Genomic DNA, 27,137 nt, shown 5'->3' with positions numbered 1-27,137 from the left:
TTGTGTAGCAAATAACCTGCAGGCTCACACCAGAGCCCACGAAGTGCCTGTCGGTGGGCAGCACAGAGAGATTAGGGTGCCCTGCAGCCTCTGGGATGGTGCCGTGTAGGACAAAGGAAGAAGGAATCTGATTTTTGCATCTGAAGGTAGTGCTACATTTAAGGCTGCCCTTCAGTTTCTGAGGCTTGCCAGCAGGCTCCTCCGAGATGAAAGCTGCTATTTTCTACTGAAACAAAATAAAGGGCAAAAGAAATGACCTTATACCAAGACAGTACCTCCCAAAACCAATCTACATAGTGTGCTGGGGGAAAAGGTACTGTCAAAAAGGAAGATGTGTTTTTAGCTGTGTATGCCACTCAAACTCTACCCACGTTCCCACACTTTTCTTGGTCCTGGTATTGAAAAAGTGCCTTTGAAAAAAACCCTGTAATCAATAGATGCTCTTGGGCTTCTCTTGGGGCCACTGCTGGAATTCAAGTAGAGGATGTAAAGCGCTTTCAAAGGCACTTTCGTGTATTCTGACCTCTCAGCACAAAAGGTAACAAACCCAACTACAGGGATTCAGATCTGGTGGACCCTGGCTTCATTCCAGTACCTCTCAGGCTACTCAGATTGCAAATGCGAAATAAAATGTTTTTCTCCCCTTAAGGACAAATAAGACAAAGCTGACCCAATTCAGCAAGGGTGAAAAAGTATTTATATTGAATCAATCCAAAACCCACTCAGAGAGGGACCGTGAAGTCATTTCTGTGAGCATACACAATTTCAAATTGTCATTGCTTAAACATCAGTGAAACATACTCTTGGGTTAATTGAACATCATCTATTCCTTCACAGATTGTTCCTTATCTTTGATTGAATGAGGCTATCCAGGACTGACTATAACAAAAAAGGGTAAGAACACAATAATAAAAAATATTCAAACGAAGACTATGCTTAGTGGTGATCCTCAAAACACTTGAAAACATTTGTAATATTTGCTCTCTGCACCTTGCTGGCAGCTCATGCAGGGCCAGCGCTTCCAGATGGACAACCTGGGAGCAGAACAAGAAATGTACATGTGCCAGAACTGAGCCGAGCTTTTTGACTTCCGTTTGCCAACAGAAATCCTTTTAAATGCAGATTGCAGATATAAAAAGTATGCAGAGTTGAAAAAATAAACTTCAGTCTGCAACAAACCATCTAACGGAAAAAACAATTCCTTTTCCTTCTAAATAGAAGGAAACTCTGCCAATACTACTAACTGTAGCTTGCACTGTTAAAAAGACACTAAAAGGCTTTACTTCTTATCTTATTGTCTAGGTATTTCTTTTGAATACTTATTTTAACACAAAATACACTACTGTTTGGTTCTTATGCCTAAATGCAATGCTGATGTATCTGAGCTTTAAGAATCATCATGAAACATTTTTATAAACAGCTGGAATTTTACTCCTTGAAAAAGCACCCACTGACAAAAAACATGTGAGCTTATTACCCAAACTGCCAGAAATGATGAGATTATCGTAGTAAAAAATACAAAATATGTGGTAGGATAAATTATCTGCGATGTAATTGGGAAAGACCAGTCCCATGTAAATGTGGTATTTTGAAGGGAGTCCAGGGAGAGAGCAACTGCAGGAGAACCATGCCTTAATCCCTCCCGAGACAGACTGGATGGTCCACATCAAACAGGATGCATCTCAGTACAAATCCCTCTCAGCACCATGGGCTTAGGGGAAAAGAGAGACAGAGGGAAAGCAGGAGCAATGCCACATGCTCAATGGGGCACGTGGAGGAGGTTCAGAGTGCACTCATCATCTCAGCCAAAAGCATCAAACCCAAGGCTAAGAAATCCCAATGATACAACATCGAAAAATAACCCAATTCCACTGAGAATTCAATTCATCTCATTTGGAAGTGAAGCAACCCATCACACTCACAGTCAGATGAAAATGGCCACAGGAGAAGTGTGGAAGCAGGATTTTTTTAAATTTATTAATTATTAAATAATTATTATTAAATTATTAATTATTAATTTTTTTATTATTTTTTATTTATCTACCATACAGAGCTGCACAGGCAAAACATGTAACCCCTGACCCCTACGTATATTGAACTCAGGACTGGTTATTGTTAAGGGCTGCTTTGGCTTTGGGAAATCTGTGCCGAAGATGAAAACTGTCTGTCTGTCCTTAATCTCAGCACAGCACCGCATGAACTCTTCCACAAATTCAAAGACAGCCCAACTACGGACTGCTCAACTCTTCGACTAGCGCTCCCAAAAGACATAATGATTCTTCACTTTGGAGAGAACAGCCCATGCATAATAAATAATGGTTCTCTTTGTTGTTTCAAAAGTCAAAGGTTAATTCACCCATGAACCAATAAAAATATATATAACTACAATATGAACTATCAGTCAATAACATGTAACGTTATTAGCGGAAGTTTCAAAGCAAACCAGAGTGAAATGGGTGACAATAAAGGGTCATTTCATACGTTGTGCTGTGGTTTGCAGCACCGTTACCTATATTGTGCGCTTCTGGAGGCAAACACGTTGTTTTTTGCAGGTTTGCAACACGTCTTGAACATTTATGATTCTCGATGAGGAGCACTAATGCATTATTAATAACAGCAGGTGGGCAACTTCATTTACAGAGCAACGAGACTTGTCCTCTCGGAGGGGAAGGACTGGATGGGTTACAAAGATAACACTCAGATGACTATGGACGATGACAGAACTGCCTCCCAACTGCTGCTTATTATAAGTACATGAAGCACCTTATTTCTTAAGTTGCTCAAACGCAGCTAACAAGAAAAGAAAATGGAGCCAAGTGAAAATTCTCTCAGGTGCCAGTAATGTTGTAAAGCTATGGCAAGGGAGGGGGGAGATAGCCAGATCATAAAATGGAACGATATGACTAGCAGGATATTCCAAGAATGAGGATCAAACGTGGTGAAGTTTACTATCCCCTGTAGAACAAAATAAAAACAAACAAAAAACCAACACTATAAGTAGCAAGGAGGTGGAACAGTTTGCTTATGAGCCCAGTAACACTCATTACTAAAATATTAGCAATGACTACCTTTGAAAAGGCTCCGAGCCACTCATGCAGTAGAAAAGCAGACGAAAACCACTATATATCCACCTCTGTGGCAATATAAAGGACAAGACAGTGACTTGAGATGGTCTAAAATTCCACCATCAACTCATCCCCAAAGCCTGGCACTATGTGACTGAAGAGGTGTTTTGTGCACAGGCAGGGGACAATAAGAAACATCCCCAGCGTACAAACAAAGGATAAAGCACAATCAGAGTGAAGTGGTATTATGGAAATCCGGCATTGCTTTCACATTAATGCACCATTCTTTTCTGATCTTCTCATCTCCTCGTAAGATGAGCAGCAAAACCAGAACAAAACTAAACTCCAGAAGTAAAAACTGATTAAAGGCGGGCAAAGAGGGGGATTTCCAAAAGATATATTCTAAAAGACTGATTATTTATTTTAGACATAAAAGCAAGAAGGGATTAGAGATGTATAAAACAAATAGAATGGGAATTAACTAAGCCCAGCACGCACCTTGTTACATAACAAAACCAAGGGGCAATTTCACATGAGAGGCAGCAAATTTAAATGATTGTCAGGAGACCTTTTCTAATGCTATCTATAAATCAGCTGGTAGAATTCTCTTCCACAAGATATTATACAGACAAATTTTTCAGCAAGATTAAAAAAGGATTACGTGTTTATATAAGGAAGAACAACATATGTAGCTGCATTAGTCAGGTTTAAAAATAACAAGAGTGAGCAATTATCATGCTTCAGGACACAAGCTGATCAACAGCAAGGATCAGGAAGATATTTTTCCCCTGGTGGGACAGCACTGCAGATTTGGCCAGATTACAATTTTGACTTTCCAATGAAAACTATCTACTGCCACAGAAGGGATGCAGCGTAGAACGAACATGTTTAAGAACAGTAGTAAGAAAACCAGAGGAATGGAAACGATACAACGGGGATACATTGATAATATATCTTTTAATAACATGTATCGGAAGATTGCCTGTACTCTGCATGATATGCAGTCAAAAGTACTAAAGGAATCAAATTTCCAAGTCACTGGGTATCATGCTGAAAAATTCATGAGGAAACAAGAGCTACCAGATAGCTGGGAAGAGCTACAACAGCCTTTCAGATCGCAATTCAGCAAGGCATTTAACATGGTCACGACTGGGAAAAGAACCTGGGAGCTGTTTGCTTAAAGCACTAGCATAAGAAAAGATCACATTTGAAAGCCCATAGCCTGGAATTGGGGAATAAAGGTCAGAAGTCTGTCCAAAACAATGGTGATAAACAATAAATATTATAAGAAAGAAGTCATCTGAGTCTATCAACGTGTTTAATCAAACACTGGTGTTTGTCAACAAATGGGCTGCAGCAGGTGAAGCACGTGGAGAGCAAGCGGTGGCCTTCAGCTTGTCCCAGCAGGATTCAGGCGGCTGCATTTTTGTCCTTCCCTTACGTCAGGAAGGAGGCAATAATTTCTGTGACCCGGGCTCTTCAGTGCCCTGGCACGCTGCCAGGAAGCAGCCCAACACTTCAGAAAACCTTCTGATAACACAGCGTACATACTAATTAGAAAAACTAATGGAATTGAGCTTTGACAAGGCTAGTAGCACAAACCTGAGAACCGGCTGCAGGAATATCTAAAAAGAGTAATTATGACAAATGATAAGGTGTCAAGGTAGAAGAAACCGTCCAATGGGATGTGGTGGGGATAGAGGCATGACTGCTTCTGTTTAACATCTTTGTTAATGATCTGGAAGAAAAGTTAAACAGCACATTAATTACACTGAGCTATATTAAATTAGGAGGTGAAGCAAGGGCCAGCAAGGACAGAGAAATAACACAAAGGGTTGTGAGCAATTAGAAACTGATAACACACGTTCCCAAACTGGTAACACACGTTCCCGTGAACTTCAGTGCAAGAACTATGTGAGTCAATTGAAGGGAAAGTAAAAAAAAAAAAAAAAAAAAAAAAAAAGCAAGAAAAGTGATAAAAGGGTGAGAATGACTGATTTGCAGAGAAAGTATTAATGAAACTGCACATAACTTGACTAAGTCGTGATTTAGAGGTGAAGAACAGAATGAATGAGTTGGTACACGCTGAAGTACCACTGAACCAAGCACAGACTGGAACATGACCAGGTGGTTACAGCTATATACGTTCATAGTTCCCCTACACTAATTGCAAGTGAATTAGATAAAGTCAAGTTTACATCAAAAATGAGAAGAATGTTCCTGCAGTTGAGGTCCACCAGCCGGTGTCACAGACTGGATTTACCCATCATTTGACTCAGCTCTGAACAGTTTGACATAACGAACAAATCTGCTTTGGCAGAAAGATGTTGTGAAGGTTACCAAGCCTATGAATGGCCTTTCTGCCAGAATAAAAACGTGGATGAGAGCTGGGTGAGCATCCTGGAGACAACCAATTTTTCCTTAAGACACAAAACCCACGGAGCAATAACCAACAAACCTAAACCACCGTAACAGCAGATCAAAAAGATTGAAGCAGATTTAAACAAATATGCTATTGTGAGAAAAGATGGAGTGGAAAGTGGAAGGAAAAACGTTAATCTTACAACAGGGAGGACAGCTCTGAGCAGTTTTTTTCATGAAGGATGCCGTGATGCCTCACATTAATGTAAATCAACAGCTCCATCTCCGCATTGGCACTGTCGCAGAATTAAAAATATGTACTTGTAGGCCATCGAGTCACATGGCCAGAAAAGATCAGACTTGTCCTAACCTGGCAGCATGACGGTAGCAGAGCAGCGCTCTGGAGAGGCAACAATCTTGCTGACTGCATAAAAGATGAGGCTGGGCAGCCGTGAGATCTCATCAAGCTTTGACCTTCACTTAGGCTGGCTGCATTGTCTTCTGTTCCATTTAGCAGTACTCTTAAAGAGCAAAGAGGCAGACTGTATTTCTATAGATCCAATTATATTCTCGACTAGAAACAACTCAAGGAAGGCAACCCGTAAGTATCAGTCTTCCCATCACATTCACACAGAGTTCCTATAAAAGTCATTTTATTTACTCCAGAGATTATGTTCTGGCTTTCTGTCTCATATGCACTTGTTTTTTTGCCTCTTTCTTGTCCTCCTTTTTTAATAGCCAGCAGACGTGGATGAATGATCTATTGTTTGTGGTAACAGTTCACTAAACCCCTATGCCGAAGAAGCAAAATTGGAGAGTGATGCGAGCCTGAAGAGTGGTTTACCAATACCCGTCCAAGCCTGCCACTTCAGGAGGTCTGAAAATGCCAAGAGTCTCCTATTTACCCTGGTCCCTCAGTTCCAACGGCAGAGAACATGGTGTGTTGCCGCAGTGCTACACGGGCCCAACAGTGCATCAGTAGGGAACGGGATGCACTGAGACTGAGGCACTGCCAGGACATAGCGTGTGTGGGAAGGGAAAAGCTGGTTTCTCGCCCACCTATGCGTCATGATGCCTGCTTCTAGCCGATTCCGTCTGTCTTCCTATTTGCTCAGGCAAGTAATATTCATTATTAAAAATATGACTTTTCCTATATATGAATCTCTATAAACAGCACACATCTGTCTATATGTGAGAGAGCACGTTTACGCATTTCCCCTTCTCAATTTTCCTACCTTTTGTGCCATTCCACCCCCTGTCAGTATTCCTCACAGATACACTTGGAAACTGTCAAATGACAATTAACACAACTGAACCTAGATGGAGACTAATCACAGATGATATTTGGGGAAATGGGGAAGAAAAGAAAGGACGAGCAACAAGAGCTCTCATCTCTGCACGTATGGCTTGTACAACATCAGCATCAGCAGAACCCGCGGTATTCCCCTTGGTGGGACAAAACCAGAACAAGCATGTTCCACATGCTGGTCCACAAGTGGTTAGTCCTGAGAAAGGGTATAACTACTGAAATCACACTTTTCACACAGCAGGGAGCTTAAATCTATCTCTTTTCCTCCAGTGCACATGCAAGAGGTAAGAAGGCAAATTTCCTGAACTTTACACGTCAGCCCCTTAAAATAAATCCTTCACTGACCGCTGCCACTGAAGAGACTACTTAAAAAATGTCTCGTCAAGGAAATGTTCGCTTAAAGGCCATTATGCTGTTATGAATCAAAATTCCAGATGCCAAACAAATGCCAATTAGCAGTATTAAAAAAACAGATGCCTTGTTCTGAGTGAGTATCACTGCCTGGTGTTTGAAGGGAAAAAAATGGCACAGAACATGCTGGAAGCCACTGCCCGACTGAGAAGACAATTTTTAAATAGCTTTTCTAAGCGGCAAACTTAAAAAGCTGTAAAAGCAACTTATTATGGAAGTCTCAGCATAATTTTTCATCAGTATGGAAGAAGGTTAAGCTGTCCCCTGCCTTAAGCTGCTTTCTGTTCGGAAGTTGAAGCAGGGTGTAGAAGAGGTATGGCACAGAGGCAGGTCCACAGAAAGAATAACTGGAACACCACTTACCCTGCAGCTGCTTTTAGCCCCCCAACTCACAGTGTGGGTGTCAATGTTTGGAAAAACAAAAATGTAACTCCTCTGATTATTCATTGCCATTATGTGTACAATAAGTCCTTGTCAAATAAAGATGACCTCATAAAAAGATTTTTAAAGCCATCATAGGCACCCCTTACATCCTTCACTTGGAGCTCTTCTCAGACCAGTGGTCGGAGACTTCCACAAGGTGTCCAGATCATCCACCTCCTCCTGAGAGCTGGCGAATTCTTAATGTAAAAATCAAAGGAAGAAACATGATTCCTCCTCTCCCTGCCTTATCATCCACTCGTTAGATCTGCACTAATCCACGAAGTTAGGAGGGTATTTTATTTCAGGAGTTTTGGTTTGAGCTCATCTGTATGCTTAAGAGATCTGACTTCAATTGCAGCTTGCTCTTTTAAACAGATCAGAAGTTGGCCTGTTTTAAAAAAGGGTGATCTCAGCCCCCACCTGCACCACAACCTGCTAAGGAGTACCGGCGTATAAATGGACTATTCAGAACAAAACCTCCAGAGCCAGAAGCCTTGTCCCTGTGAGAAAGACAGGAGGGTGCATTATGCTCCTGGGTATACAGGTGGCAGGACAGACAAAGCAGCATAATACCAGCTACACGTGGCACAAATAGCTTCTAGTTTTTTGCTGGTTTATGCCCAAGAAAGGCAGCTATGTACTGCTTCCTGAGCCTCTTCGCCAGAGTCCTAAAAAGCCCAAAAAACTGCCAGGGGAAAAATGAGGACCATTCTGCAAAGTTCTTGTTTTGAAGGGGGAAGGAGCTAAGAAGTACTGCAAAACTATTAGACAAGGATTAGGGAAATGTTAAAACATTACTTAAAGATGGGATCAACAACAACAACAATGTCCAAAAAAAGGGAACAAAGAAAAAAATGAGGTAAAATAAACAGTACAGATAGTAAACAATCACTGCTGATAAGTAGCTTGCAGTTGTTAGATGCAGGCTACCACCACAACACGTGCGTAGATCTACAGGCTAGGACAATTACTTATAGATGAAGACAAAGAAAACAGAGAATTTCTTATAAATGAAGGTGAGAGCAGCTAGGACTTCTGAAGCCTCTCCGAGTTCAGAAATCCTCCTGGCATTATATGGACCATATGGGGTCAGCATAAAAATCTCAGAGCTTGACATAACAGAACATTCTTGTGGTAACTTCACATCTAACTAGACCGAAACCCTTTTTTTCTGCCCAGAAAACAGATCATTGAAGTGATGGAAGACAGGAGCACAGAACAGCCGAGGTAGAAAGGCACCTCTGGAGGCCATCTAGTCAAATCCCCTTCTCAAAGCAGAGCCAAGTAGAGCACGGTGCTTAGGGCCTTGTGTCCAGCTGGGGTTTGAATACATCTTCAAGGATGGAGACTCCACAACCTCTCTAGACAACCTGTTACAGTGTTTAATCACCCTCACACTAAAAGAGGTTTTTTCTTAATTTAAATGGAATTCCTTGCATTTCAGTTTGCACCTATTACCTCTTCTTCAAAGAAGAGAGCCTGGCTCCGTCTTCTTTACTCCCTTCCATCGTGCATTTATACACGTTGCTAAGATTTCCCCCAAAGCTCTCTCTCTCCAAGACTAAGCAATATAGTCTATTTCAACTGCTATTTCAGTTATTTTTCTAACTAGATTAAAATAGTATCAATCGACACTATCATTATTGATAATAATCTATTGATACTAGAAGTTCAAAGTATGATCTGACAAGAAAGCCTCTACAAAAGAACTATTCTTCACAATGAGAACAGCCAAACTTCAGAGCAGGTTGTCCAGCAAGACTGTGCAACTGCACCCCTGAAGGTTTTCAAAACCTGCCCGGAGAACACCCTCAGCAGCCTGATAGAAGTTGGTCCAGCTTAAAAGAAGGGGGTGGATCAGAGACTTCCAGAGGTCTTTTACGATCTATATTATTCTATGACTCTAAAAAGGAACGAAGGATGGATAGTCAGTATATTCACCCCTGAACGACGGAAGTTAGGAAGCAGCCAGGTTGTGAAATAGCCCTTAGCTCTGTTCCACTTCTCAATTCCATTAAATCCTGAGCTTACAGGTTGTTTTAGACATCATATATTCTATATACACTCTGGACAGCCTTAGCCCTGTTATAATTTAAATAGCTCCTATCAAATCCTTCGCTGTTTCTTTTTAAATTCTTATTTTTTAGAGATGACATAGTATACAACTTAATCAAAAAAACAACTTTTACGTGCATTTGGATCCAAAGTGAGCTAAGAAGTGTGCTTAAAATGGATGAATGTTATCTAAAACAAGGAAAGAACATATACACTAAGGTACAGAAATGGTATCCATATCCACACAGAATTTAAGAAGAGACAACATTCTCTAGATAACTTCCCCCCCTCACCCCCGGCTTTAAATGAGACAGATTTCTAGCCAAAAAAAAAAAAAGAGAAGGGTATGAAACAATATGCAATATTCAAGTAAGATATTTTAAACCATGAATAACTATTGTCAAAAGATGATAAAACTGAGCATCTCATTTTAACTTGAAGCATTCGCCCTCAGTCTAATAATAGAAAAGCCTTTGTGTTCTTGGATAAACTGACCAAAGACTGACACGGGCAAGAAAATCCACATTTTAGCCTAAAACATCTGATGCAGACTCACAGCCAGCTGAACTCACAACAAAAGCTGAAGAGATAAAGAGCAATTAACACACCTGCAGAGATTTCACCAGCTTCCGAGTAAACTATAAATACATTTCAATTTTCTATGTAGTTTGTTGACTTGAGGGAAAAATAGCATGCTATCACCAACATAAAGGAAGTTTTTGCCTAGTCAAAAATTGAATACGTAATGCAATCCCTGGCGACGACTTCAAAAGTATTTATATAGGTCGCTGCCCATATTTAAACTGATGTTTCGTTATTTGCAACTTCAGATCAATCCAATGAAAATAAGCAAGCTATAGATCTACCAGAAATTTCATCTATAATACATGACAGTTGATACCAATACTTCTTGGTCAACTGGAAATATTAAGTAAATACTCATTTTTTTTCAGAGCCCTGTTGATATTTTCATCTCCTCCTCTTATTCCATGAGAAAAAAATCCTCCTTTGCAGAAAAGGCACACTTACTGGTACTTTGAAAGGAGAAGTGTTTGCAGCATCCATGGAGTTGGTTTTCTCAGATGTGCTGGTCCCGGAGATGCTCCGTCTGCGAGGAGATCTCTCTGCTGGGACCTCTGAGGAAGAAAAGAAAAAGAGGGTGAATGGGTGCAGGGGGGTGGGGAATTTTATGCTGTACAGGACAGACTCCTCAGCAAAGTTTCCAGTGCGTACTAAACTGCTGAATTACACTCACCTTTTTTTTTTTTTTTGGTCTTATTTACTCCCTAAATTACAGCAGCATTTCCACTGACAGATTCAAGGTTGCGAATCTGACTTGACTGGATGCAATAGGCATGAAAAGTGCTGGTAAAGATCAACACCCAAACGTATATCACTGTTTGTGAGATACTATTCAGAGAACTTTAAATTATTCTTTTTTACATAAGCAACGCAGTAATTAACTGATAACTAAAATGAAGCCACAGAGAAATTCAGTTCTAGTCACAGCTGAACACAATTTGACAGAGGTCAAAGTTCAGTCTTTTATGACCACACAACTTGCTCAAACCTTACAACCACCAGAAGACTTGTAACAACCCGGGTAATATGACATATATATCTCTGCAGATAAAAAAAAAAAAAATAGGTCAACTTCTCATTCTGGCAATATGACCTTACTAAGACACGACTTTGGCATCTTAAATCCATGCAGGCTGATCCGATGAGCACAAATATTCATAAAAGATATGCTTCTATCTGATTCTATTGACTTACAAAGTATATACTGTATTTTTTTAAAAATCTGGCATACAGACACACGTATACTACACATACATGCTTTTTTATGCCTAGCCAGATACACACACACATGCACATACACACAGACACAGATACCTTTATCGCAACTGCTGCCCATCTCCGGCTCAACTGCCAGCCTTAAAGGAATCCAGCTTCACAAGACATCCTAACACGGGGAGGGAAAAAAATCACTTCCTAGCAGAAAGTCTATTGTTATCCTCTGAATCCTAAAGAAAAGGAATAAACGGCGACTCCAGCCAGTGACATTCTGACTCCTGCCGTGTTCCTTTCAAAGACAGATGCAGCTTAAACTTCCATTCCTGGCCTCCTGGCCCTGGGGATCCGTGCTACTTCCACTTAGGAGAAAGCTGGGTCTCTGCTCCCCTCCCTTCCCACAGCTTGCGGAGAGCAAGCGAGCGAGCAAGTGAAAAAGAAACACACAGGACTGCAGCTATTCAATCAATCGCTCCGACTGCACATCCTCATTAGTTACTTTCAGGCTATTAACAGACGCCCAACTGCCGGCTTCCCTCCGTGACAGCAAATTTCACTGTATATCCTGATTCACAGCAGCAAAAAGGGTTTACAGAGATATACAGCCAGCTGGTGCCACGAGAACAGCGCTTTTCTCAAAATAACCGAAGAAAAACCGAGAAAAGCCTTCTTCAGGGATAATATTACTTGTGGTGTCTTTGCATTCTGGATTTTCATGTCACCAGAGTTATAATACGTATCTCCCATGGATGCTTGAAGAAAGACAAAATGGAGCATACTGAACGAGAGGCTAAGAAATCTGGACCCTGCAGTATTAGTGTCTCACGCTGTAGATATTTATCTTTTGAAAAACCAGACCGCTAACGCTCAGCCTCTCGATCTGCTTGTAACCATCGACGGGGAGAGGACTGCAAGCGGGGAGAAGAGCCTCCTAACCTGGGCTCCGGAGCGAAGTGTAAGGCTCACTGCAGCTACCCCTGGGAAATGGGCAGGGCAGACGGCTCGCTGCCGACCGCGAGGATGATGCACGAGCCCCGCTCGCCCCGAACAAGTAAATCACGGGCTGCCAGAGCTCCCGGTACCGGCGACAGAGCGGTGCTGCTTTCGGGGAGCCCTCTCCTCCGGCTGACGAGCAGCATCGGGCACTTTCCCGCACAGCTCAGGAGGCATCGCCTGCCCGGTGCTGGAGGGTAAGTCCCTGTCAGGGCACCTTTGGAGAACAAAATGCTTGGAGCGGGGCCAGTGCTAGACCGGGGTTTCTGCATAACGGTCAGCCCTGCTCCCTCAGCAGCCTCTGCAGAGGCGGCTGGTTTCATCCGAAAATGTGCTTTCCTACACCGCCACCAGCATCCCCCTTCCCCTAAGAAGAAAAACTTATTTCCTGCAGCTCCTGTAAGCACAGCTCTCCCAAAGAGAGCCGTATTACCTCGGATTTAAATGATGGCTTTTGCTGTTCTCATTTTAAATGTAATGAAAGCAAACGGGAGTGACATATTCACTTGGAACCGGGGAGTAAAGCAAGCACCTTTTATTTTAGATTGAATCGTAATGAGTAACGTAATAGGCTTGGCTTTCTCCACTTCTCACACACAGGAAATCACATCAAAGCTGCTTCAGTAATTTAACACAGTCTGTTAACTTTGCTGAGTCATAAATGAAAACAGGAGCCCGAATTCCCCGCGATTTTCAACAATAGGTGGTCGTTCTGCGAGACAGGGAGATCAGGAGAAGTTTCTGATTAAAGCAAACGGAGCTGAAGTTGCACCGAGGAACGTGCCCGGCTCTCCTCGCCTTCCCTCTTCCCACCACATCTGTCCAGGAACGATTCAGGTTCTCGGCAAATAAACCACTGGGGCTCCATCAGTGAAATGAGTTTCTCCTGTTCTCAGACCACCACAGAAGCATATCTAATGGGGAAGGGAAAATGAAATACTCACGAGGTGCCTGTAACAAACTAAAAATAAAACTACCTTCTCTTCCCCTTCCAAAAAGCAAGGGCAAATAGACAACTTGCTCAGTCCCCAGGAAACTGAAGGCCCTAGATAGAGCAGAATTGTCAAGAGATGTTAACTCAAAATCAGAAACTAACGGCATTCTGCCATGACATCCTTAGAACAGAATTTTTGCTGAGTTGTGTAAAAAAAAAATCTATACTGTCATCACTGAGCAAAAAATTAGACAGTTCCCTCTCCAGCTCCACAAGCAATGCTAGAGGCTACTCTTGCATAATCTTCACCTGCTGTAAAAATCAATGCACCTCTCATAGGCTCAGTATTAAATTACAATTGCTCTCCGCATTGCTCACTCTCAGGGACCAGGGCTACAAATAAATCACATTGTTTCTATGGAGAAACAGTCTGAAACCCTTCTCATCCCCTCCCAATCTCTGGGGGAGAAAAAAAAAAAAAAAAGACAGATCTTCCCCTTTTCAACCTTAAAAAAATCCATCAAAGAAATGAGTTGTAAACATCCCTGTGGGGCAGCTTTAATCTATCCCCTCATATATTGATGATATGCAGTAACATTTATGTAAATAAATATTTATGTAAATACATATTTACACACTACATGGTAACATACACCAATTAGCTGAGGCAATTTCTCCGCCATGGCAGATGCCTCTGAAGTGCCCAGGGATACAAGGAAGGGAGCTCTCCCAACCTCTTCTCGTTGCCCCAACTCCCTCTCCACTAAAGCACTCGGGCTTGTTTTGTTGGCCAGAAGGTAGCTCTGTGCCGGGGCGGTTCAGGTTGGAAATGAGGAGACATTTCTCCTCAGAAAGAGCAGTCAGGCACTGGGACAGGTTGCCCAGGGAGGTGGTGGAGTCACCGTCCCGGGGGGTGTTTAAGGAAAGGTTGGACGTGGTGCTTAGGGACACGGTTTAGAGGGTGATATTGGTGGTAGGGTGATGGTTGGACCTGATGATCTTGGAGGGCTTTTCCAACCCTGAAGATTCTGTGATAAGCAGCTGCAGGGACTGCCCTGCTTTGAAGGCAGCTGTCTGGGCTGCAGCATCACTGACCTCCAGTCGGGATGTGGCTTTCGGACTCCTGGATTTCCTACAGCTTAGTGCTCCAGCCACTTGAAATCCAAAACCTCGCTGCTGCGGGAATTTGTGTTCTGCTGTGAAGAGCTCTTTCTCAGAATGACAGGAGGAAAGATGAAACAAACTTCCCAGCTTTGCAGGACAGCCCTTGCTACTCTATCTCAATTTTTGTGAATTAGAAATGGATTGGAGAAGGGCAGGAGAAACAATCAGGAACAAAGAAAGATCCTCAGGGGTTAGAGTGAAAAGAATGAAGCTACTGAACTTGTAAATAAGGTCACAGAAACAAAGATTGCAGGGGTCTCCCTGACTCTGCGAAGGGCAAGGCACAGAACGAACGCACAGCCGCAGCAGGACGCCCTGCCACGCGTCTGGACTGCGCTCGTGTCCTCCCAGCACTTGCGAGAGCACCTCCAGGTCTGAGAGCTCCTGCTAACAAAGTCGACAAGGGTGACTTCGAAGCAGTCCCAAGGACCTACCTAGGAATACAGAAAAGGGGAAAATGCATCTGCAAGTAGAGCTCCCGTCTGTCGTTACTCACAGGGGCTGGTACTGGCCTCTGTCGCAGCAGCCAACAGGCCAGCCCATCCATGCCACGGCAGCAGGTCCAGCATTTCTAAGATAAAGCTCTGGGCCTGGCACTACACCCATGTTCAGCTGTGACTTTCAGCAGTTCACAACAGCACATGGCTTAGCGCTGACCTGCTACGACATCCTCAGTTCTGATGATCACAACAGATTCGGATTTGTGAAAGGCTACCTTGAACAGCCAAAGACAGACAATCGACAACAAATTTGTATTTCTTTCCCAAGACATAGGTAGTGCTGAGCAAAATTCCCATCCTCATACTCATTCTCCAAATAATCTTTCTTTGAAATCTTTGCTTTGTCTTTTCTGGGAAGGGGGCAGGCTGCTGGTGTATATCATCTCCTTGTTAGGACAACAAAAGAAAGATTCAGTAGGATTTCAGAGACTGGGACCTCCATTTTTTTCATCTGTGCACATCCTGATACGACGGTACCTTGGTCTGTGACTAGAGGGGACAGAGAATACGATTCATAAAAAGAATCAATGTATCCTGCCTCTCAAGCCTAGCTTAATTACAAGCAACTGATAAACACAAAACCAATTCAATACTACCAATTACCTACCCAGAGTCAAACAATCCCAAAGACTGCCTCTCAGGTGCAACTGTATTCAAATGTCCCCACTTGACACAAACCAAACCAGCACCCGACCCAAACGTTCACCCCCCTTTTGATAGCTGCCTTGGCACTCCCTGGGAGAACAAGGTTTTTGCTGCTGGTTGGAGCATTAGCTCCAAACAATCCTGCAATTAGCCTTTTTATGTAAGCAAGGTCCAACGAGCTACACACACTATGCCTTGTTTTTTTCTAAAGCAAAGTTTGTTGTTGTTGCTTTAAATCTTGTACCATTCTCTCAGCAGTAGTTACCCCAGTGGGCAAACCATCTAATTATTTACCTATCAGCCGTGCCATTTTCTAAATTAATCTGCATGGACAGCTTATTATACATTTCAAATACAGTAATGCCTAGAGGTCTATTACCAGGCTGCAGCCTGGCTGGACTAAGTACTGAATAGACACCATTTCTGCCCCAAAGAGCTTACAGCTTTCTTAATTTGAAACAAAGCACTATTAGAGTGTGATAAGCCTTACAAGGCAGGAGGGAAGAAGTGCATTAAGAAAATAAGGCATGCAAATTAAGTAAGTTATCCTTGATGGGCCTCTGGGTGATTATTTATTTGGAAATTAAACTTATGCTGAAGTAATTATCCTCAGATAAAATAATCAAATCCTAGAGGATGAAAACAAAAGAGTATCTTGAGAAAGGTTGTGAAAAAGCACCTTTGTCGTTTAGGATTTGTAAGAAGGGTCTAAACAAGTGCTTCTCACAATGAGGGCAGACAGAAGAGACACTACTGCAGACGTGGCAATGGATTAGAACGCACTAAAGGATTTCAAGGCCATCTTCAGCACTATTTTCTCCTCTGTCAAAAGGCCAATTAGTCTTACAGATTAGCTACAAGAGAAATACACAAAAACCAGCAACACTTGACTTTTTGTGACTTTGTATTTCTTTTACAAACACACTTCAAGAAATAACGGGCTTAAATCTAAGCTTGGAAGAGTTGGAGCACTTACAGGTTTGCCGCTGGAGCTAGCTTTTGAAGATGTTATTCATTAATGTAACCACCAGTTGAGTGGTTTACTACAGCGACAAACACAGTGACATTCAATGTTTCACAATCAGCAACTACAGTGGTTGTTCCTTACTTTACAAAGACAGTACACTAAAACTTTTGGCTTGCAGGGCAGAAAAACTACAAAGCCAAGTACAGATACTGCCTCTCTGCTCTACTACTTTTTTGTTAACTATTTCCATTGTGAGTTGCTGATCACCTACTGCAGTCTGTAAGCAGTGACGGTGCCCGTTCAGTCCCGATGGTTTGGTTTCCTCATGCACCTCTGTCTATCTACATATCGATGCACATATGCACACACACACACAGCACCTACAGCGTATTAACTGAGTGTAACATTATGGCATTCACGACTTCATCAGGACAGAAGAGGTTATTTTTGTCTCATTGTCCCTTTAGGGTTGTTTCAAAGTGCTCAAGTGACAGCTCTAATGAGAAAGATCTTGGGTGCAGTCAGTATTTACTTACTGTTTCTTCTACGCTGGTGAAAATACCTATGCCAGCTGACAAAATTACAGGGAGTAATAAAAAGCAGGAAGAAAGTAAGTGTTAGGAGATATATAAGAAGGAATGAGGAAAAAAAAAAAAGAAAGATACATCTAAACCTCATCTGAAAGATGCTTATTACCTAATGAAATAGGAAGCCTCATATAAAAATAAATAAAACTGTTAACTTTTTATCTTGGAGCATTTTTCTCTATCATTTTACTCACTCGGGGAAAATTCAGACTTTGGTGCAATTCACAGACTGTTATAAAAATTAATTAAATGCCTGTGTAAAAAGCCTAGACTAAAAGCAAACTCAAAAAATATGATCTGTACTAAGTCCTGAAATCTAAACTTGTATTTCAAATGCATTATGCAAATTCCACCAGGTGTTACTTAAAGGAGAAAACTGAAGTTTGCACTGATAGCTCTACCACATTTATCTAGATAACTAGACAGGAGGAAAAAAGCCAGAAGAAGATAAGTCTGACAGAACACAACAGTCACAGCTACAGCACACTACACTGCACAAAAGCTCCCAAGTCTGGAAAGGGAAACACAAAGGAAACCCCACAAAGCTATAGAACTCTATCATCAAACAACTACTAGATACCAATTATGATCAAAACCTCTCTCAGTCCATTAGCAGAAATTTTAAAAGAAGACCCTGTGCTTTACGGAGGACTGAGTCAATCAGACAAGTCTTGCAAGATGATCCAGGTAAATATCAATGATTTTAATTTGCATACAGGTAATTCTGTTGGTTAGACACTTGCATTGTGTTGGCATCTAAAAAAATGTAATTGAATTAGCGCCCAATTCAGAAAGTGCATAGAGAGCAACCTACAGTTGAAGTCACTTAAAAGACATTAAAGTCATCGATTCTTGAGGAGTTCAGTCTGAAAGACAAGACCTAACAAGCAAAGCAGATGAATGCACAGATGAGGCTGGAAGAAAGGGCAAGAATATCACAGAAGATAAAAAAAAAAATTGGCTTTCAAGTACTGACTATCACAGTCCCTTTACGCAGAATGTTCTGAAGAAACTGAACGTGGCATTTAGTGAGTACATCATCAGCTGTTATCAGACTGATGCATTCACTCTGAGGCGGTGGAAAGAATCCTCCAGCTCTGCAAATACAAGTCAGAAATGAAGCATATGTGCATCCCTAGCTGTTCAGTATCTCCTCTGTATGACATGTCCAGCCACATGAAATTTGGAATACTTGCCCTTTTTTACCCTCCTCGTGCATCAGCCTTGAAAATCTCCTGCGTGGGTTGACTCCAGGCACAGCAGTATAAATTGCCGGCCAACACAGAAACAGACACGAGGAGCTACCACCACACTTGACCTGGAGATGCTGATGTCCTCGTTAGTTCCTAATGATCTTGGACTGGCCCTGCTAATTTAAATTACCTTGTATTTGCTGCAGAGAGATTGCACACAGACAATTAACACAGATCAGCTGATGAATGGAAACTTGTTCCCACAGTGTCATCTGTTGAGAGGCTTATGACTTAGACGCACAATATTATGATACCAGTATTTATTATCCTCATTATTAAACAACAGCCTCAAGCCACAACTTTCAGAAATCATCTCTTTTACTCTCTGCAAAAAGGCTGTGAATCGGGGCATTCTCTAAAAAGCCATGCTTTGCTCTGGTTATTGGGATATCCTCACTTGTCACTGGCTCTTGGGGAATTGAAGCTCTGCAGCTCTCCCCTGTGCCTCTCAATGGGCCAGGAGCCTGCTTTAAGCTACACTACCTCTTGCTCACTCTGGCAGGATCTTGCCCTTGGGCAATAAAATCTATTGCTATGGACACACAAGTAGAAAAAACTCAATGTATAGGAGATACCTGATGGATGCCATCAAACTTTTAGTATGGCTCTGGACTTAGGACAGCATTCTCTAATTCTATGATTTGGATATGGTATCTCCTTAAGACAAAAGAGATGATTTTAATTAACACAGGCTTGGAGGCAAAAAATAGCTCCGTTTTGTTACACCCTACAGACTCCATGCTGAATAAATACTCCCTGGCATTTCTGGGGTGAGGTTTAGAAGACATCTTGAGGACCTCTTGGTGTGGAACAAAACGTGAATGCAGGCCTACATGTAAGGGGGGGAAACAGTCTTGGGAAGAACGGCACTGGAGCCCAGTCCACGCATCCTCTTGTCCCTGCTCCCATTCGATGTGATATTCCCAAAGAAGTCCACGGCACGTAGTGATGAAGTAATTAGCAAATACTAACAGACCTGGGAGCACTTCTTTTCCTCCCACATTCCGTACTTCTCCGGACGTGCTAAGCAAGAGAACTGCTTCCCATAGAGGGAACATTGTAAATGCTGTCTACTGGAAAAAGTATAGCAACACCAGGAGCTGCCCTGGGGTCTGGATGGAGAACAGAAGTGGGCAAAATGCACTAGACTGGCTGCTGCCTTCTTGACTGACAAAGTTCCACACTGGTGACTGCTGTTTCTTGGCAAAAATAAATGTTATAGCAAACAAATTACTTTAAATAGTCCATCAAGAGGAAAAGGGGATACATATCAGGCTTCCTGTCTGAGCAACTTGGAACCTGGAAATTATCAGAAGAGAATGAAAGCATCCTGCGAACAACAAAATGTGAAAGAGTGAGACGGAATGATTTATGGAGCTGACACTGAAAGAATAAAAACAAATAACAACAGCTTGACATAGCAACAGCTGAAAGGGAGAGACAAAACAATAATCAGCTTCTTTGTGTGAATGCTGTTTAAAATATTTTTCAGGCTTTTACTGGTATTTATGCTGGACTATAAATAAAAGAGTAGTTTCAATTTTCTACTTGAATACAGTTAAATTGATGTGTAAGTACGCAGAAACAGAACACAGGATTGTTTGATTGTGCTCCCTAGATTTAATTTCTGGACTAGAGAAGTATCTGATCCCTTGGCTGAAATTTTTATTCCAAACGCATCTAGACATTTCTCTGGAGAAGCAAAACTTCCAGCGAAGTCTCCTCTTTGATTTATCTTACTAGCATCACACGGCTGCAAAATAAAGTTGTAGACATGCTGACAGCAACGAGTAGAAGTAGAGTGGGGGTTCTCCCTCTGACATAGTGATCAGCTGGTCAAATGACACAGAGGAGAAAAACAGGCTAGTAAGAAACACTTTTTAGTCCAGAAACAATTTACTGTCATATTAAGATGGCACATCCCCATTTCTAACTTGACCTTTGCGCTTGCAGCTATTTTAAGCAGATTCTAACCAGGTTTAATTAATAACTGCTTATCATTCAAACGCTTTAAAAGACGTAACATCAAGTAACTGAACGACTGAAGAAATTAAGTGCAGTGAAAGTAGTAAAAGCTTGCCAGTAAAATGTAAACAACAACAAAAAACAACAACAACAATACAACAATTAGCACCGTACCGTACCAAGAAATGAGAGAAGGCTTTTCTCTTCTTCTGTGCTGCTATCCAGCCATTCGGCCACATCGCCAGGAGAAAGAAGACTCATTCTCCAGCCAGAAAACTTTTCCATACAGAACTCAGTAAGTGAACGAAGCAGGGTAGGAAGGGTGGGGAGGAGCGGATGGTCTTGGGATTCCAGTACTCCAGTTGTTGGCTACACTGACAACACGAGAGCGTGATCCTGCCCTGCTCTCTCAGCCCTACATCTGACAGCCCATCCTGACACAGCAGGCATGGGTGGGAGCAGAAAGTGAGATCTGTACTTGTTGTCCCTTTGTGTCAGGTTTCAGTCCAACCAGGAACAGAAAGAAGGCAAAAAAGGGGAGCAGGGGAAACCAAGGTCTGAAAATCCAAAAGAGGTTGCAGGTTATGATGGAAACAGTTTAAATAAAAAGAAGAAACAGATCTCAGAGCTGAAGAAGCTCAAACAAGTAAGTGAAATAGCTCATCAGCTAAGTGTAATATATCCCTACCATCCCTTAGAGTGTTGGCTTTGTTTGTAGGCTCAGGCTTTATGCTTTACGCCAAAAGAAAAAACAAAGCTTAGAGGCAATTTAAATACCCTCCTCACTCCCGAAGAGCCTGCATTCCCCTGTTTGCAACCCCCTTCATGCTCCAGCTATTATAACAGCATCCCAGCCTTTCTTACAATGAATTTGTTCATGCAATGGCAGGTTGATCAATCTGTGAATAGGAAGCTCCCACCCCTCCCTCTCCCCTCCTCCTGCATGGCGGCGGCATTGATCGGCAATAATGGAATCTGCCTCTGCCTGCCAGCAGCAGCATTACAGGGACCCGCTCCTCTTCCTCAGCAGCAGGCAGCCCCGCGGCGCTTCAGCCTCGGCTGCAACAGAGCAAATAAGAAAGAGGTAAGGGAGAGCAGCGTTCACGGGGGCTCAAAGAAGTCATCAGTGCTAATGGTCGATTTTTTTTTTTTTGAGCGAGAGAGAAATGGAAAATAATTCTGCTCTGTCTAGACAGCGGGCTTGCTCTGCACAGCTCTGCAACGAGGACTTGTCATTGTGACTTTCTGAGGGGTCACGTTTAATTGTACAGGATTTATAGCACTTGATTTATTCTACACAAAAGAGCATTTTACAGGTTTACACATGCAGAAGCAGACACGGATCGTGTAAGTGAGGGACTCCCGGGCCCCACAAATCAAAATTGCCTTTGTCCTCAGGGGATGGAGCTGATGCTCCGATCAAACTGCACTCTTTAAAGAGACAGCCGCCTTTTGTTCACCATTTTCTGAACCTGTCCTGATTTTAAATAATTTATACAGTTGCCAATCCCTATTACAAACTAGGACGCTTGCTGACCACTGACTAAAAGGCCAAGGCAAAACAACAACAAAAAGCCATTAGATCAGCAAAGCGAAGAATTAGATACCAACCAACAAACGAGGGGGAAAAAAAGACAGCTATCAAGTCCCAGCAGGGGAGAAAATTCCAATTACTTAAGACAAACTGTAGCAAAGTACTGTTTGTGCAGGAGGGATATTTTCATAAAACACCTGCCAAGCAGGGCAGATGCTCTACAGAATTCACAATTAACGAGGGAACATGGGACAGACCAGCTGAGGAGGGAGATACCCAGCAGCGCACAGGACTCAGCTGAGCAGTCCCCCTGTTCCCACTGAAAAAGTACATATCCCGCCCTACGAACAGAGGAATTAAAAAAAAATAAAATAAAATATTGTCTACATAATCTAAAAGACAGGTAGAAAGACATCAGATATGCTTTTCCATCTATGCAAACACCAGCTTTTTCTTTTTCTTTGATGAAATGAGCTTTTCCAACAAATTTTCACCGTGTGCAGAGGATTACATTTTGTCCAACTTCTACAAGTAGAATCTTCTTTGGGTTAAGAATATGCAAACTGATGACGTAAATCTACTTGCAATAAGAATGGAATTAAATACAACTTTTCGAGAAGGGATTAGGTAGCTATTTTTCTCTATCCAGCTGGTCAATATGAAACAAAAATTTTTACCTCCTTCCTTTTAGTTTTCTGGGAAACAAATATGGTGCTCCAGAATACCTGACAACCCTTCCATTAAAACTGGTTTAATTCACAATATTATCTATTGATTTCATAAATAACAGGTTCTAGGGAAAACGAAGTTAAGAGTATTGGTATCCCATGAATGCTTCTCATCACCATGAATTTTCTGTCCTTTTTAGGAGTACAGATTGTGTACAAATTCTGCTTTCCTCCACAGCTGCCTCACCTTTTGTATCATGATTCAGCTTCATGAAACCCTGTCAATATATTATATAGGTCACGTTAACAGGGGAAGTATATTAAATGTTCTAAGAAAACGGAGGCATAAGATTTCAGACAGTAGCATTACCTGGGAACTGAGATGGCATCTAAGTTTTTCACATGCTGAACCCCTGCTCTCCTGTGCACAGTGGCATTCACCTTCCTGGGGCAACACATGGGGATAAAGTAATGATTACAGTCATCTAACCTGACTGGCTTGAAACACCTCTAGAACATCGCCCAGTGACTCTCCTCCATGTGCTGCATTATTTCTAGTTGAGCAAAGGCACATCTTCCAGCAAAAAGGGCATGTGATTTTAACAGACACTGCAGGGACGTAACGAGTCAGTCTGTTCCCCTTCCCTAAGCTGTTCCAATGGTTAACTGCACTTGTGGTTAGCAATTTGCTCCGTTTCCAAGAAGGAATTTATCTAGCCTCATCTCCTAACCACTGGGCACTGGCTGACATTTGTATGCTTCAGTACTCTCCATTATCAAATTCTGGTATCAGAAATCTCCTCCCTGTTTACATCCTTTGTGAATGTCCGGTTTCAGACAATCACGTCAAAAATATCTTCAAACTCCTTTGTAGCATTGGTTTTCATTTTGAAAACTTCTGGAGAAAAAAACAATCAACAAAAACAAACAAACAAACAAACAACAACAACAAAAAAAAACACACCACAATCAAAAAGAAGACCAAACTTGCTCCAGGACTGGAGGAGGGAAGTAGTACTGGTCTCCTATTAAAACCTGCCAGAGACAGAAGAAACACTGTGAATTGCTTCTTAAATTGCTCTTTCTCCACCTTAAAGCAGGTCTTGTGCTCTAGAGCTTACCAAAAGCTTTCAGAAAAGTCCCGCTTGAATTTTCCAGGGCAGCCAGGTTTTTAGATAAGCTGCAAATAAGCAGGAGAGGAATATTCAAAATGTACCTAACATTTTCATGCTGTCAGACCTACCCACTTGCTGAACCAATGCAAACACAGATAGCAACTGTCCTATCAACCAGAGCAGTGGTGTCTAAAATGTAAAACTATCCTTTGCAGATGACTGAAGCTACAGAAAGATGGGAGAGATCAGCGAAGTAAAACAAACAAAACAAAACGGGGATAAGCAGCAGCTGCCTTGAGAGACCGCTGTTTTCCAAAATTAGCACTGGTAGCCGTATGGAACAGCATGTTCTACAACAAAAAAGCTCCTTCAAAGTGTTGGGGCTCACCTCCCTCACCCCTGAGGGTCTTACGGCAGATGAGCCCACAAGGCTGAAAATTAAAGCAAACACTTATGTTTTCAAATGTCTTATACAAATAAGTAATTTAAATCTTTTGCACATCCCCGACTAGTAATTCTTTACATTACCACCAGCGAACGAGCTTCCGCTCCTTTCTGCAGTTGTCAGAAATGTCAGCCTCCTACAGACGTGACTTTGAAACCTATGAAACTAAGCAGCTTTGCCATCCCGTGGATTTAAAAATTAGCATTCTTGATAAGTGAAACTACGCAGAAGCATGAGTACTCATTTTTTTTCTACATGAATTTTAGAAAATGATAATTCATAATCTATGCAAATAATAGAGTACAGTTGCCTTCTGATGCGGATGCTTTGTAAGCACAAAGTAGTGGCACTATTATAAATCATAATGTATTAATGGTCTCTGCATGAGGCACTTACAAGAAAAGGAAAAATGGATCTTACTTGCACTAGGGATGGACTGACGGGCTGATTGATGGATATTGCTACAGTCAGTAGGTGATTTCTTCACAGCAATATACATTAGACATTGTACACCAAAGTCATTCCTAATAAAATGCTTTACGGTTAGTTTAGGAGCAAAGGAAGACAGGATATTTACGCACTTGAAAAATGAAGTCCTCCCTTCAGAGCAGGGGCACAACTGACAGGGAGAGGGCAATTTTTTCCCACAAAAAGCAGGCAAGCAGAGATGTATAAAACAGCTTGCCTGAGGTTGCAGCACTTGTTAATCCACAAGACACGATACACACCTGCTCTTCCATTTCCTGGATCAATGTCATATATACCAGACAACACTACTCACCTCTACCCTTGTCTGTTAGGAAATAGGAAAAGTTATTTCAGTCATTTCTCCCAGAAAAATGCCAAGCAGCAATAACTTTTCTATCCTATTCAATGCCACGGCACAGAACAAGAAAGCTAGCTTTAAAATAAGTTTCCTAGGTATCTAAAAATGTCAGTTCTAGATGCAAAAATGTGCTGTTTCCTGCATTAAATCATTTTAAGTGCCCATATATAATGAATATCGTATTGTTTTGAGAAGCAGTATTACAATTTTACAGCCTTCTAACTACACAATAATCTAGTTCAAGAGCATCCGTATGGACAAGGCCAAGTCATTCATTTTGCGTTACGGAATCATGGTGAAAGGATTCACAACTATTTCGTGACACAGATAACTTTTTGGCTTAAGCCACATAAACTACACCAGCCTGTAATACCATGACACAAGCTGGAGGCAGCTGAGCAGACTCATTCTGTTGCAAAGTAAATCAATAGCAGATTTACGTCAGGCACAAGACGATGTGGACAGCCCTGCTGGAGCACAGCAAAGTACACAGGAAGCTCTTTTTATCAAAATTGATGGACACTCAGGTCTCCTTAAGCCAGTCCATTCTGCTCTGGAAAGTGAAACCACACTGATGAACTACTAGCCCACATGTACACAGTATCATCTAGTATTTTATCTTTTGAGATTGCTTAATGAAGTGATTTTAGTACAGTCAGGGACCTGTAGCACTCGCTCTCAGCAGCTCTCATCCAGCTGAAGATGACAACCTCTTTGTGCCACAACATTGGTGCCATACCTCATTGTACCAGGGTGATAGCCCCCCTTACTTCCAGAGCAAACATCACTGTCCTTCCAAACCCAGCTGAGATCACAGACATTAACCTAGTGGCTGTTCAGGAGGGAAGCGAAGCACAACATTTCCTAAATAATAACTGCTGGAGCAGCAAGGCAGCGAGGGCAGCGAGAGCCGTGCCTGCTGACAGCCTCTAAAGATAAATAGGGACAGGAAGGCTCAAAATGAAGGTGAACAACAAAACAAACCTTGAAGTTCTCTAGTATATAATAACACAGTCAAGAGCTCTCTTGTGTAAGTGACATTTTAAGTAATGTCAGGAAGCTATTTCTACACTTAATTTTGACAAGAAGTTGGAGGCAAACAGGTCAGCAACTGAAATGAAAATTTAAACCGTGAGGGCCTAGCCTTTATAAAGCTCTTCCATGCCCATTTAGCCTTCCAGCAAAATCATCTCCTCTTGGCTGGCTGCTCGTACCTCACCTGGTAGAAACTGAGCAGCAAGCCCCCACCACAAAGATGCAGCAAACAGCTAGGTACCTAAATCTAGCCGGGGGCCCTTCCCAGCCAGCAGCCACTTCAGGCAGGTCACTTGGACACAAAGGATGGCAGCTGCCAGCATGGCAGTTGCCTTGGACTTCCCCTGCAACATAAAGATCCGTTTGTCTGCCTGTATGAACCTAACAATGCTTCAGAACCTTTTCTGTGATAGCGAACTACGTTTTAAGGGATTTCCATTTCATTGTTTCACTGGTGTACAGAAACTATTTTGAGTACACGCAATAGCTTAGCATCACAGACATGCTTTTCATGTTCAAGAAACAAAGCTGTCAGAAGTCTATGAAGCCACTTGCTAGGGAACTGAATTGTAACCTTCTTTTAAAACACCTCTTAAAGGGATGCTTGAGAACAGCAGGAAGACTGGAGTGAAGCCGTAAGTTGAAGACCAATGCAGAGCGAGTGAGATACATACCTGCACCTGCGTCACAGAGGGCACCCAGCACTGTGGAAGAAAAGAAACTGGGCTCTGTCTAGAGGCCAAGGAGGTAGGCGTAGAAGGAACCACCATGCTGCTCACGCATAGCAAGACAAGGATGAAGACTTAAAGGTTCTTAAAATAAAAAATAATTCGAGTAATTGAAGACTAAGCAAATGACTGTGATTTTGGTTGTTGGGCATGTTAACCCTAAACAAGCCAGTTCCCAAAGTCAGAGCTAGCAATAGGACAGTTTTACCACATCAGGGCAAACCATCCCGTTCTTGTTCTCTGTTTTCCATGGAAAAACACTTTGCCTGTGTTACAGAACAGTGACCAACCAGAAGCAATCAACGGCTCCGACACAAGTATCCCTGCCGGGGAGACTGCTGCATTTTCAGAACTTCACTG

The 27,137-nt window shown here is 42.1% G+C and overlaps 1 protein-coding gene across 15 annotated transcripts in view; it reads right to left on the bottom strand.

Moving 5' to 3' along the window:
- The window catches only part of RASAL2 (RAS protein activator like 2), a 178,531-nt gene that overhangs the window by 44,437 nt on the left and 106,957 nt on the right, over positions 1 to 27,137 (bottom strand). For 14 of the 15 annotated variants that reach the window (XM_080603478.1, XM_080603486.1, XM_080603487.1 and 11 more), the window contains one exon: positions 10,654 to 10,760. In XM_080603478.1, the coding sequence (XP_080459604.1) occupies positions 10,654 to 10,760 (107 nt within the window). Of the gene's footprint in view, positions 1 to 10,653; positions 10,761 to 18,404; positions 18,541 to 27,137 lie in introns of those variants that run through there. The other variant, XM_080603481.1, reaches the window with a different exon arrangement.

This window comes from Anser brachyrhynchus (genome assembly GCF_964034855.1).
Source record: "Anser brachyrhynchus genome assembly, chromosome: 8".
NCBI lineage: Eukaryota > Metazoa > Chordata > Aves > Anseriformes > Anatidae > Anser > Anser brachyrhynchus.
This window is presented reverse-complemented; position numbering and strand designations above follow the sequence as displayed.